At 46.2% G+C, this 12,180-nt stretch overlaps 1 protein-coding gene across 1 annotated transcript in view; it reads left to right on the top strand.

Moving 5' to 3' along the window:
• SYTL5 (synaptotagmin like 5) overlaps positions 1 to 12,180 on the top strand; it is a 121,507-nt gene that overhangs the window by 55,940 nt on the left and 53,387 nt on the right. The window contains exon 5 of the mRNA XM_077807219.1: positions 5,087 to 5,212. Within this exon, the coding sequence (XP_077663345.1) occupies positions 5,087 to 5,212 (126 nt within the window). The remainder of the gene's footprint in view (positions 1 to 5,086; positions 5,213 to 12,180) is intronic.

The following is a 12,180-nucleotide window of genomic DNA, read 5'->3' on the forward strand; positions in this document are numbered from 1 at the left end:
GAGAACCGCAGTGCCTGACATTATCTAAGTGGAGGCAGGAGACGGGTAAGGATTAACACCCCCGTAAGAAGAGGGATAAATTGCCTCACAAGTCCTTTAAGAAGAGGACTGCTTCTCCCCTACCCTCGGTACCAAGTGAGACTCCACACCCAGGTGTGAGTGTGTCTATAGCCCACGGGAAGCATGTGGCACCGATGGTACTGAGAGCTGAGTGCTTTGAAACCATCAATACAAGGGGTGTGACTGATCCCTGCACCACCTAAAGAGAGAAGAGACCATTCACCTTCTGCACTACGCTGCAAGAAGACGCCTTGCACAAAACTGCATGGGGGGGATCCAGCCAGAAATCAGAGACCCTCACACTCTCCACCCGTTAGACCTGCATATCCCTTTCTTGACGACCTTCTGATCTACACCAATCCAGAGTGACTGATTCTTTCAGACCCCGTAGTGCCCAGGGACAACCGTACAAGGATGGCACGGCCTTTGCTGGTTCTGAATACCAGCCATGGTGTAGAGGCTCCAACACCTTCAGTACATCAGCTGCTGGTTCGTTCCACCAGCCACAACATCACAGGGCAAAATGGTACCATCAGCTCCATCAGGGGAACAGGAGTTGCCCAGCTCCACTGACGAACAAGAATTGGGGCCAGTGGTTCCACCCATGGTCCTGAGGCATGAGATGAGCCCTGACAGGGCTTTCAGAGCCCCCTGAATGCCTCCACATTCATACTGAGCACATTATTGGTATAGGGACAAGTGGTATCCCCCACGGGACTGTCCCCCATATCCGTATGATCCCCTGCCAGGAGCCATACTGAGGCTTCGGGCATCCTTACTTTAGAGTCCCAGACTGGGCAATGCTTTTAACAGAGGTTACCTTCAAGCCATGAGCCTGAGTCCCCCCAGGAGTGTTTTGAGGAAGAGGACCAGCTGGTACCGCTGCATCCACCGATAGCACTTTCTTCTTCCTCCTCTCCAGATGAGGGAGTGGCACCAGCCTAACTCTTGCCACTAGATGACTATAGACAGTAACAAGACCTCATAAGGAAGATTGCAGAAACCGGTGAGATCCCCCTGGAGGAGGTCCAAGATCCAACTCATAAGCTCCTGGACATCCTCCGGACAAGGTGGCATTTCCTGGTAATGACGCCATATTGGCAGCTGCTAAGGTAGTGTGGTACACTCCAGCCACCTGTGCCACTCTCCCAAAAAGGGCAGACAAAAATTTCTTTGTTCCATCAAAGAGGCAGAATATTTGTTCTCTCACCCAAATCCGAACTCTTTCATGGTCCAGACTGTCACGGAAGGCAGCATGCTGCACCAGCCTAGGTCCACCCCTTCAGTCAAGGATGCCAAGAGGCTGGATCTCTTTGGCAGAAAGAATTTTTCATCATCTAGCTTTTTATTTCATATAGTGAATTACCAAGTATTGATGTCCAAGTTGTTGGAGTTAGCTAATAAGCTGTTATAGGAGTGCGGTCTCTAATTCCAGGCAGGCCTTGAGAAGGGGAAATTGGTTGATAGATTGTCCCTGCAAGCGTTGCTTGATGCAGCAGATATGACAACATTGGTCATGATGAGGTAGGCCTCCTGGCTGCAATCCTCAGGATTCCCCAAGGAGGTCCAGACAACAGTAAAAGATCTCCTCTTCAAGGGTAACAACCTGTTCAGCGAGGGAAAGATTCATTCCCTTGAAGAGTCTTGTGCAGCTCTCCACTTCTTAGGGATATATATCCTGGTGCACAGGAGGAACTCATAGACACTGTCCTGGCTCTCAGCCCATCTATGATCAAAGGGCCTTTGAGCTCCCTAGGAAGTGACACATGTACAGCATGGCAGTCACAGTGCACCACTACTTTCCCCTCTTCAATCCCAGCCTCCCGTGGAAAAGGTATTTTGATGGGATGCCTGTCCCATTCCCTTCCAAAGTGGCACCATATCACATTGGACAGAGGGGTCCTAGAGAAAATCTTGATAGGCCTCACCATAGAACTCTTTTCTACTCCTTCTCCAAAATGCCCCTCCCCAGCCCTCTTCACAAGAGGTCTCTCAAACAGGAGGTGAACTCTTTAATTCCGCTGTGGGCAGTAGAGTTTATGCCTTCTCAACATAGGGACAAGGGTTGTTGTTCAAGATATTTCCTTGTACCCAAAAGGAAGAAGGTCTGGAGACCAATCCTGGACCTCAGACAAACTGATGTCTTTATACGCCATTCAAAATTCAGGATGAGCACCTTGGCCTCAATAATCCCATCCCTAAATGAAGGTGACTGACTTGTGGCCCTTGATTTGGAGGATGCATATTTTCATATAGACATTCATCCAGCTCACAAGCGAGGCCCGCGCTTTACGGTGCACCACGATCACTTTCACTACAGAGTTTTCCCCATCGGCTTCTTAGTGAAATCTAGAGCATACTTACATACCCAAAGCATACTTACCACTGGACGGAGTCCACATCATCACCCAGCTCTGACTCAGACATCAGGGACATCATCACCCAGCTCTGACTCAGCCCCCAGATGGCAGTCCTGTCCGACATGGTCCCTCTAGGTCACGTGGTTGCCTGCACCTAAGTGACATCCTTTGTGAGGCTCCACCTCTGTTGCCTCCTGGCATGGTTATGGACAATCGAGGCTGCCAAGCACAGCTGCCCTGGACAAAGGAGTTTCACTTCCTCCAAACATCCTCACATCTCTCACTTTGTGGGAAACGAAAGAGACTGTTTTCATAGGGGTTCCTATGTTCCCCCCATCACCACCCACAAAGACACTCATAACGGATGCTTCTCTTCTGGGCTGGGGAGTGCACCTGGAGGACTATATTGCTCAGGGATCCTGGACTCTGCAAGAATCCAAACTATGCATCAGACTTCTCAGGAGTGCATGAAGCATACAAGAGGTTCCTACCCTTCATCCAGTCCACACATGTCTAAATGATGTCAGACAACATGACTACTGTATTTTGTATAAACAAACAGGAAGAAACAAAGTCTGCCCCTCGGCATGGAAGCAGTCATGCTCTGGAACTGGTGGATCTGGCATTGGATAACCTCCTTAGCAGCACACCTCCTGGAAGGAATGGACACCTTAGCAGACAACCTAAGCAGGTATTTCCACCAGGATTACAAGTGGGAGCTCCATTCTTCTGTGATGCAGTACATTTTCTGGCAGTGGGGTTTCCCATTGCGGGACCTCTTTACAACCCAAGCAAACTAGAAATGCCTACAGCTCCTGAGTACCCATAGGCGTAACTCCAGGAGAATGCCTTTCTGGTACAGTGGTCAGGTCCGCTAATATATATCTATTATCCCATGTCTTCAAGAAGGTCAAAGGAAGACAAGGCAACAATAATCCTGGTGGCACCTTGGTGGCCAAGACAATTTGGTGGCCTTTTGCCCGTTCATATGTATGTACCTGTTCCTGAACTTACTGTCTCAGAACAGGGGGCAGAACCAACCATCCAAACCCACCCTCCCTCCATCTGGTGCTTAGAGAGAGGTTGTGCTCTGAACAGGTACAGTCCATCCGTAGCAGCAGGAAGCTCTCTACAAGGAAGTGCTATGCTGCCAAATGGAAGTGATTCTCCATCTGCTGTCAACAGTAGCTTACCTCCAGAAGCTCTGAGATCCCTTTTATCTTGGACAGTCTTCTCTCCTTGAAGACGCTCGGCCTGTCTGTCAGTTTGCTGAGTGTGCATCTAGCAGCTATCTAAGAGGGCCAGAAGAGGGGGAAAAAGGAGTATTAGCTTACCAAGAAGTCACCCTCTGTGATAAACAGTTCTGCAGTATATTTCTGTCACTGATTATGGGAGATTGATCTTATAACTGGAAGATCAGAGCAAAGCACTTCCTACAATTGCCAAGAGTCATTTTACACAGCTTTTTGAAAAGCCATGGAAACAATTACATCTGTTATTGCAACACAGGTAATATATAATGTATAGTCTCCGTCAGTAAATTTAACTAAGGTGCCTTAGCAGCCCACAGCGGGAGCCAGCTTCAGACCCTCAGATTCCTGACATCACCCAGACATCTTTACTTGGGCTCTTGGAGGGGGGAGGGAATGATAAAACTCTGCTCCAGTCACAACACAGGACTCTTCCACTTCCCCTTTTCATCATCTCCTCCTTTTCTGTCTGCTTTACTTTATGCCATCGTCCCATTCTTCTCTCATTCTCGCAAACTTATCCCTTCTTGCTTCTCTCCTTTCTTTTCTCATTACCCACCTATTACACCCCCAACAAATAAAAAGGAAACCAAACTAACTAACGTGCCATCAGAACTACTACTAGCTGAGGTTGTCACTCTGACCACATTGATTGAATGTCATACCTAAGGCCCTATTTAATTCACAATATTGCAAGAATTGAAGATCCCACAATATTAGGCATCCACTGCAATTTTATCAGCCGCCCGGGGATGACAGCAGGAGCCTGGCTGTGCTCCCGCTGTCAGCCCTGTACATTAAAGATTGTAATATAGTTGCAGCAAAATGTATGGTTATCAAAAAAAAATTAGAAGGCATAAAGTAATACTTGAGCGTTTATATAGTTCCAGCAATTTTTTCTTTAACAAATAGGTCTTCTCTGACTTTTCCAAATTACTGCAATTAATATAGGTCTATTATTACTTTTCCGGAATTTTCCATGTCTTGTCCGCAACTCAGCCGCAATTATTTGACAATCATCCTGCTGTTCGAGTAGGGCGTTAATCATGCCCCTTTCCGCCTCTGTTTTTTTTTCCTTTTTAGTTCTTAAGCTCTTTGGGGCTGGCTCTGTATCGTCTTATGTGTTGGTACAACTCCTGGCATGCTTTGAGTGTTACTGTAATATACATGGCACTATTATTATTTATGTGAGTGAGAGAGATAGGTGAGCCTTTTTCTAAACCTGTGACTGCCTCTTCCATTTTTGACCTCAGCAATACTCAAAACACATCCACTAGAAGCACAGCATGGTGCTATCAGAGCCATTGCCTTCTCTCTTTTCTAACAGGAAAGATCTCACAAAAGCAACATTGGTTTAACTGTTGTGTGCTTTACATTTTCACCCTGTTTTATTTTTTTTAAATTTATGCTCCTCAGGAAGGCCATCAGGGCAGTGACCAAAGGAGAAATTGCCAATGTGAAAGTCGAAGGTGGAAGAAGCAGCAGTTCGGACGCTGATGCCCAAAGTTTACGCAGTATCAGGTCAACTCCCTGTTCTGACAGGTAAGGGACAGCGAAGTCTGATGATAGCTCAGAGCTTGATCCAGAAAGGCGCTGAACAGTCCTGTGTAGCCCTTTGCACTCTTGAGTGCTCAGCACTACTAGAGCTGGTTGAAAAAGTCAACATTTTTCAGGAAAATTTTGTCCTTTTTGGTCAATTATTTTGGTGAGCTCTGCTCAGCACCTTGCAAAACAGAGCCTGTAGTCAGTCAAGCATAAAGCTGACAGCAATATCTAACTTTGGCAAAATGTCAGATGAGCTCTTAAAATGGTTCACTTCCATAGTCTTTCCATAATTATTCTGATTATATCTAACTGAATTCCTTGATCAGTTTTTCTGGTGTAAGAGGCCTCAGTTATTGCCCATTTACAAATAGTAATACTGTTGAGTATAAATAACGTGATGCCCATATTTTGAATGCAGATTTTGTAATGGGCAAAAATAAAGCCAGAATTTGGCCAGCTGATATCTACTACTTTTCTTACTTGATAAATTATGGTGGATGCAAATTGTTTTCACTCAGTGTTGATTGTTTCACCTGCCTAGAAATCTTATGATGTGGATTGAAAAATAGTGTAATTTCACTTAATGCTCAAATGGAAATTTCCAATATTGTTTAGCAACTCAAAACATATATACAGTAGCACTTGAACACTTGGATGGGTTTCGCAAAAAGAAAAGGAGTACTTGTGGCACCTTAGAGACTAACCAATTTATTTGAGCATGAGCATTCGTGAGCTACAGCTCACTTCATCGGATGCATACTGTGGAAACTGCAGAAGACATTATATACACAGAGACCATGAAATAATACCTCCTCCCGCCCCACTCTCCTGCTGGTAATAGCTTATCCAAAGTGATCACTCTCCTCACAATGTGTATGAAAATCAAGGTGGGCCATTTCCAGCACAAATACAGGTTTTCTCACCCCCCCCACCCCCTTTTTTCAAAAAAACACACACACAAAAACTCACTCTCCTGCTGGTAATAGCTTATCCAAAGCGACCACTCTCCCTACAATGTGCATGATAATCAAGGTGGGCCATTTCCAGCACAAATCCAGGTTTCCCCCCCCCCCACACACACACACAAACTCACTCTCCTGCTGGCAATAGCCCATCCAAACCGACCACTCTCCTTACAATGTGCATGATAATCAAGGTGGGCCATTTCCAGCATAAATCCAAGTTTAACCAGAACGTCGGGGGGGGGCAGAAAAAAACAAGGGGAAATAGGCTACCCTGCATAATGACTTAGCCATTCCCAGTCTCTATTTAAGCCTAAATTAATAGTATCCAATTTGCAAATGAATTCCAATTCAGCAGTTTCTCGCTGGAGTCTGGATTTGAAGTTTTTTTGTTGTAAGATAGCGACCTTCATGCCTGTGATTGCGTGACCAGAGAGACTGAAGTGCCCTCCGACTGGTCTATGAATGTTATAATTCTTGACATCCGACTTGTGTCCCCCCTTTCCCCCACGTAGAGACCGTCCAGCTCGACCAATGCAAATGGCAGAGGGGCACCGCCAGCACACGATGGCATACATCACATTGGTGGATGTGCAGGCGAACGAGCCTCCGATAGTGTGGCCGATGTCACTAGGCCCTTTGATGGTGTCCCCCGAATAGACACATGGGCACAGTTGGCAACGGGCTCTGCCGCAAGGATAGGTTCCTGGGTCAGTGGCTCTGTTGCGTGGTATGTGGTTGTTGGTGAGCATTTGCTTCAGACCGGGGGGCCGCCTGCAGGCAAGGACTGGCCTGTCTCCCAAGATTTGTGAGAGTGTTTGGTCATCCCTCAGGACAGGCCGCAGATCCCCAATAATGTGCCAGAGGGGATTTAGTTGGGGGCTGAAGGTGACGGCCAGCGGCGTTCCGCTATTCTCTTTGCTAGGCCTGTCCTGCAGTAGGCGACCTCTGGGAACTCCTATGGCTCTATCAATCTGTTTCTTCACTTCCGCAGGTGGGCACTGTAGTTGCAAGAATGCTTGATAGAGATCTTGTAGGTGTCTGTCTCCGTCCGAGGGGCCGGAGCAAACGCGGCCGCATAGCAGAGCTCGGCCGTAGACGATGGATCGTGTAGTGTGGTCAGGGCAAAAGCTGGAGGCATGTAGGTAGGAATAGCGGTCAGTAGGTTTCCGGTATAGGGTGGTGTTTATGTGACCATTGTTTATTAGCACTGTAGTGTCCAGGAAGTGGATCTCTTGTGTGGACTGGACCAGGCTGAAGTTGATGGTGGGATGGAAATTGTTGAAATCATGGTGGAATTCCTCACGACTTTGTCCTTACCCATAACTATTTTACATTTGGGGACAATGTATACCTTCAGATCAGCGGCACTGCTATGGGTACCCGCATGGCCCCACAGTATGCCAACATTTTTATGGCTGAATTTCATGGTGGAATTCCTCAAGGGCTTCTTTTCCGTGGGTCCAGATGATGAAGATGTCATCAATATAGCGCAAGTAGAGTAGGGGCGTTAGGGAACGAGAGCTGAGGAAGCGTTGTTCTAAGTCAGCCATAAAAATGTTGGCATACTGTGGGGCCATGTGGCCCACCTTGATTATCATGCACATTGTAAGGAGAGTGGTCGGTTTGGATGGGCTATTGCCAGCAGGAGAGTGAGTTTGTGTGTGTGTGGGGGGGAGGGGTGTGGGAAAACCTGGATTTGTGCTGGAAATGGCCCACCTTGATTATCATGCACATTGTAGGGAGAGTGGTCACTTTGGATGAGCTATTACCAGCAGGAGAGTGAGTTTGTGTGTGCATGGGGGTGGGGGGGTGAGAAAACCTGTATTTGTGCTGGAAATGGCCCACCTTGATTTTCATACACATTGTGAGGAGAGTGATCACTTTGGATAAGCTATTACCAGCAGGAGAGTGAGTTTGTGTGTGTGGTTTTTGGAGGGGGGTGGGGGGGTGACAAAACCTGGATTTGTGCTGGAAATGGCCCACCTTGATTATCATACACATTTTAAAGAGAGTGGTCACTTTGGATGGGCTATTACCAGCAGGAGAGTGAGTTTGTGGGGGTGGGGGGGTGGAGGGTGAGAAAACCTGGATTTGTGCTGGAAATGGCCCAACTTGATGATCACTTTAGATAAGCTATTACCAGCAGGAGAGTGGGGTGGGAGGAGGTATTGTTTCATGGTCTCTGTGTATATAATGCCTTCTGCAGTTTCCACAGTATGCATCCGATGAAGTGAGCTGTAGCTCACGAAAGCTCATGCTCAAATAAATTGGTTAGTCTCTAAGGTGCCACAAGTATTCCTTTTCTTTTTGCGAATACAGACTAACACGGCTGTTACTCTGAAACTTGGATGGGTTTGTTTTCCTTACTTCCCACAAGTGGAAATACACCGTGCTCACCAACATTAACTCTGGTGGGCAAAGGGTGGAACTAATTCCAGTGTCCAGGGCTTTCACTAAGAATGGTCTGCTGCCAACTCCTATGCTGGTATCCTTAAATCACGTGGGTTGGCCTAGTGGGGTCAAATCCATCCCTCATACCATGGAAAAAATAATTTAATTATCCCTGAGCCATCTGTAATAGATCAGTGTTATACATAGCTTTGAATATGTGAAGTGATGGGAATTCCATAGTCTCCCAGAGGAGTTTGTTCTATTAATAACAAGAACAGTTATGCAACTGTAAGTAAATTTTCTGTGCTGCTCCTTACTGCTTGTTCTGTCCTCATTAGCTAATGAGAGCAATTGATCCCACTGCTCTGTAACATGTTTTCTTAATATACCGCAAGACTCGTTCCATAAAAAGGCAACAGAATGAACAGAGTATGTGTGAAAGTACTTTTAAAAATTATTATTAATTTTTTGTTAAACAGTGAGTTTTTCTGGCTGTTTGATGGTGCTGGGCAGGGCCTACAGCCCCCTGGTGTACTGTGATGGTAATTCCAAACAAGCAGTGAGAAACCACTTGATTTTGTAGCGCTCAGCCCTCACAATAAGGGTAAGGGGGCACATAATCAACTGCTGTAAATTGTCGTATCTCAGGGGCCTATGACACATTGCTCCAATTGAGAACCTGCTGCCAGATTGCTAAAAGACTTCAGCATCTGATTGGGATGGGGGTCTCTCAGACCTTCTCTGAATCCTGCTGGAAGCATCAGCACCTTGACACTTGTTGCCCAAGGAAAATCCACTCAGACCAGGTGACCAACACAACAGTCTTCCAGAGGCCTAGAAGGGCCAAGAGAAATATTCACCAGTGAAGAACCAGAAGGCCAGTTAAAGAAGGAATGCCTGCTTTTGGTCAGGGGCAGAGCTGGGTGAGACTGGGACAGAGGAATAGCTCCTCAGGGCTAACCCAAGCCCAGGGCCTTGACCTAGGAACTATACGGTGGATAGAAAGCTGGCTAGATTGTCAGGCTCAGCAGGTAGTGATCAATGGCTCGACGTCTAGTTGGCAGTGGAGTACCCCAGGGGTCGGTCCTGAGGCCGGTTTTGTTCAACATCTTATTAATGATCTGGATGATGGGAGGGATTGCACCCTCAGCAAGTTCGCGGATGACACTAAGCTGGGTAGAGAGGTAGATATGCTGGAGGGTAGGGATAGGGTCCAGAGTGACCTAGACAAATTGGAGGATTGGGCCAAAAGAAATCTGATGAGATTCAACAAGGACAAGTGCAGAGTCCTGCACTTAGGACGGAAGAATCCCATGCACTGCTACAGGCTGGGGACTGACTGGTTAAGCAGCAGTTCTGCAGAAAAGGACCTGGAGATTACAGTGGACAAGAAGCTGGATATGAGTCAGCAGTCTGCCCTTGTTGCCAAGAAGGCTAATGACATATTGGACTGCATTAGTAGGAGCATTGCCAGCAGATCGAGGGAAGTGATTATTCCCCTCTATTCAGCGCTGGGGGGGACCACATCTGGAGTATTTTGTCCAGTTTTGGTCCCCCCACTACAGAAAGGATGGTGACAAATTGGAGAGAGTCGAGCGGAGGGCAACAAAAATGTCTGGGGGGCTGGGGCACATGACTTATGACGAGAGGCTGAGGGAACTGGGCCTGTTTAGTCTGCAGAAGAGAAGAGTGAGGGGGGATTTGATAGCAGCCTTCAACTACCTAAAGGGGGGTTCCAAAGAGGACGGAGCTCAGCTGTTCTCAGTGGTGGCAGATGACAGAACAAGGAGCAATGGTCTCAAGTTGCAGTGGGGGAGGTCTAGGTTGGATATTAGGAAACGCTATTTCACTCGGAGGGTGGTGAAGCACTGGAATGGGTTATGTAGGGAGGTGATGGAATCTCCACCCTTAGAGGTTTTTAAGGCCAGGTTTAACAAAGCCCTGGCTGGGATGATTTAGTTGGTGTTGGTCCTGCTTTGAGCAGGGGGTTGGACTAGATGACCTCCTGAGGTCCCTTCCAACCCTGATATTCTCTGATTCTGAGCACTGCAAATAAGTACTTGCATTTCAGATTCTTTTTTTCCTCCTCTCTGTCTTAAGGCACAGACAGCCAAATCCTGAGTTGCTGTTTTGTAACATGACTGTTTAGAGACTGATGCAGAGTTACAGCACAGGCTATAGGCCGCAGACCCTTGCAGACTCAGGTGGGAGGTCCTGCAGTACCAGAAGGGGCCCTGAAGATGGCACTGCAGAGCAGCACCACTTTTTACTCCATTGTAAACAGAAAAACGCATAATGAAATCCAGTGGTTGGGAGCTGAAATTAGACAAATTCAGAATAGAAAGAAGGTGCAAATTTTTACCAGCAAGGGTAATTAATCATTAGAACAACCTACCAGGGTACATAGTGGATTGTCCTTCACTTGAGGTCTTTAAGTCACGACTGGATGTCTTTCTAACAGATATGCTATAGCTGAATCAGAAATTATGGACTTCATGTAGAAATTATTGTGTGAGGTTCTTGGGCCTGTGTTATGCAAGAGTTCAAACTGAATGATCATAATGGTTTCTTCTGGCCTTCAGCGTTCATAGATTTTAAGATCTGGCCACTTAATTTGGTGTGTGAAATAAGACCTAAGTTCTATTGAAAATCTGGTCCCAGATGATGGGGAAAAAACCGCAACAATATTTATATTCTTCCAGGAATAAACATAAATGGTAGCTTTTTAAAATACAAAACTTCCAAGCCAATTAAATGAACAGCAGCTTGAATATTCATCTCCTTGGCAGCATTATGACAAGTTCATTGTGAATGGTATTAGGTGAAAAGAACATAATCATAATTGATGTATTACAGATGAGTCCTGTTATTTAAATAAGCAACTTATTTCCCTCCTGGCTTTTGATTTATTGACTATAATTATTAATTGTACTTCAGGAGGTGAAAGATTGATGTTTACAATCTCCCTGAACTCTCCCAATCTGCCTTTATCCACTCTGAACAGATCTCATTAGCCAGGCCAACCTTAAAGTCAACTCTTGTCTAGAATCCAAAAGTTTCCTTTAGGTAATTGGATCTTTTGTACACAGCCAAGATTTGTGCCTTGAAGTTTTATTAAAACAGATGTGGGCTCTTTGCTGTTTCTTTTTTGTTTTGTACCTGTATTTTTTTTCTGCTTAACTGGAAGGTTTGGGGTGACAGAGAGCTTTGCTTTCAAGAATCTGTCTTACTGCTTAGCATTGGTACGATGCAAAGATAGAACAGCAATTAGATCACCCAGTTCATTAAAATTCCCTTCTGTAGTATGTGTTTTGCAAAGCAGGCAGAATAGACTTTGCAGTGGGTATTCAGATACGCCGCAGTGAGCATGGTACAAAAGCTTCGGCTATGTCTAGGCCTACGAGCTAGGCGTGTAATTCCCCTGCTTGTAAGTACACATACTCGCACTAACTCCCATCGAGCTATTATGGGTATAAGTAGCAGGGTAGTTGTGGTCACAGGGATAGCGGCTGTAGAGGCATGGATTAGCCAGGCCAAGTACAAATCTGCCTGAAACTGATGGGTATGTGCTCAGCATGGCTAAACTGTCCCTGTTCTGCTGTAACCCGT

The sequence above is a fragment of the Eretmochelys imbricata genome, chromosome 1 (assembly GCF_965152235.1).
Source record: "Eretmochelys imbricata isolate rEreImb1 chromosome 1, rEreImb1.hap1, whole genome shotgun sequence".
Lineage (NCBI taxonomy): Eukaryota > Metazoa > Chordata > Testudines > Cheloniidae > Eretmochelys > Eretmochelys imbricata.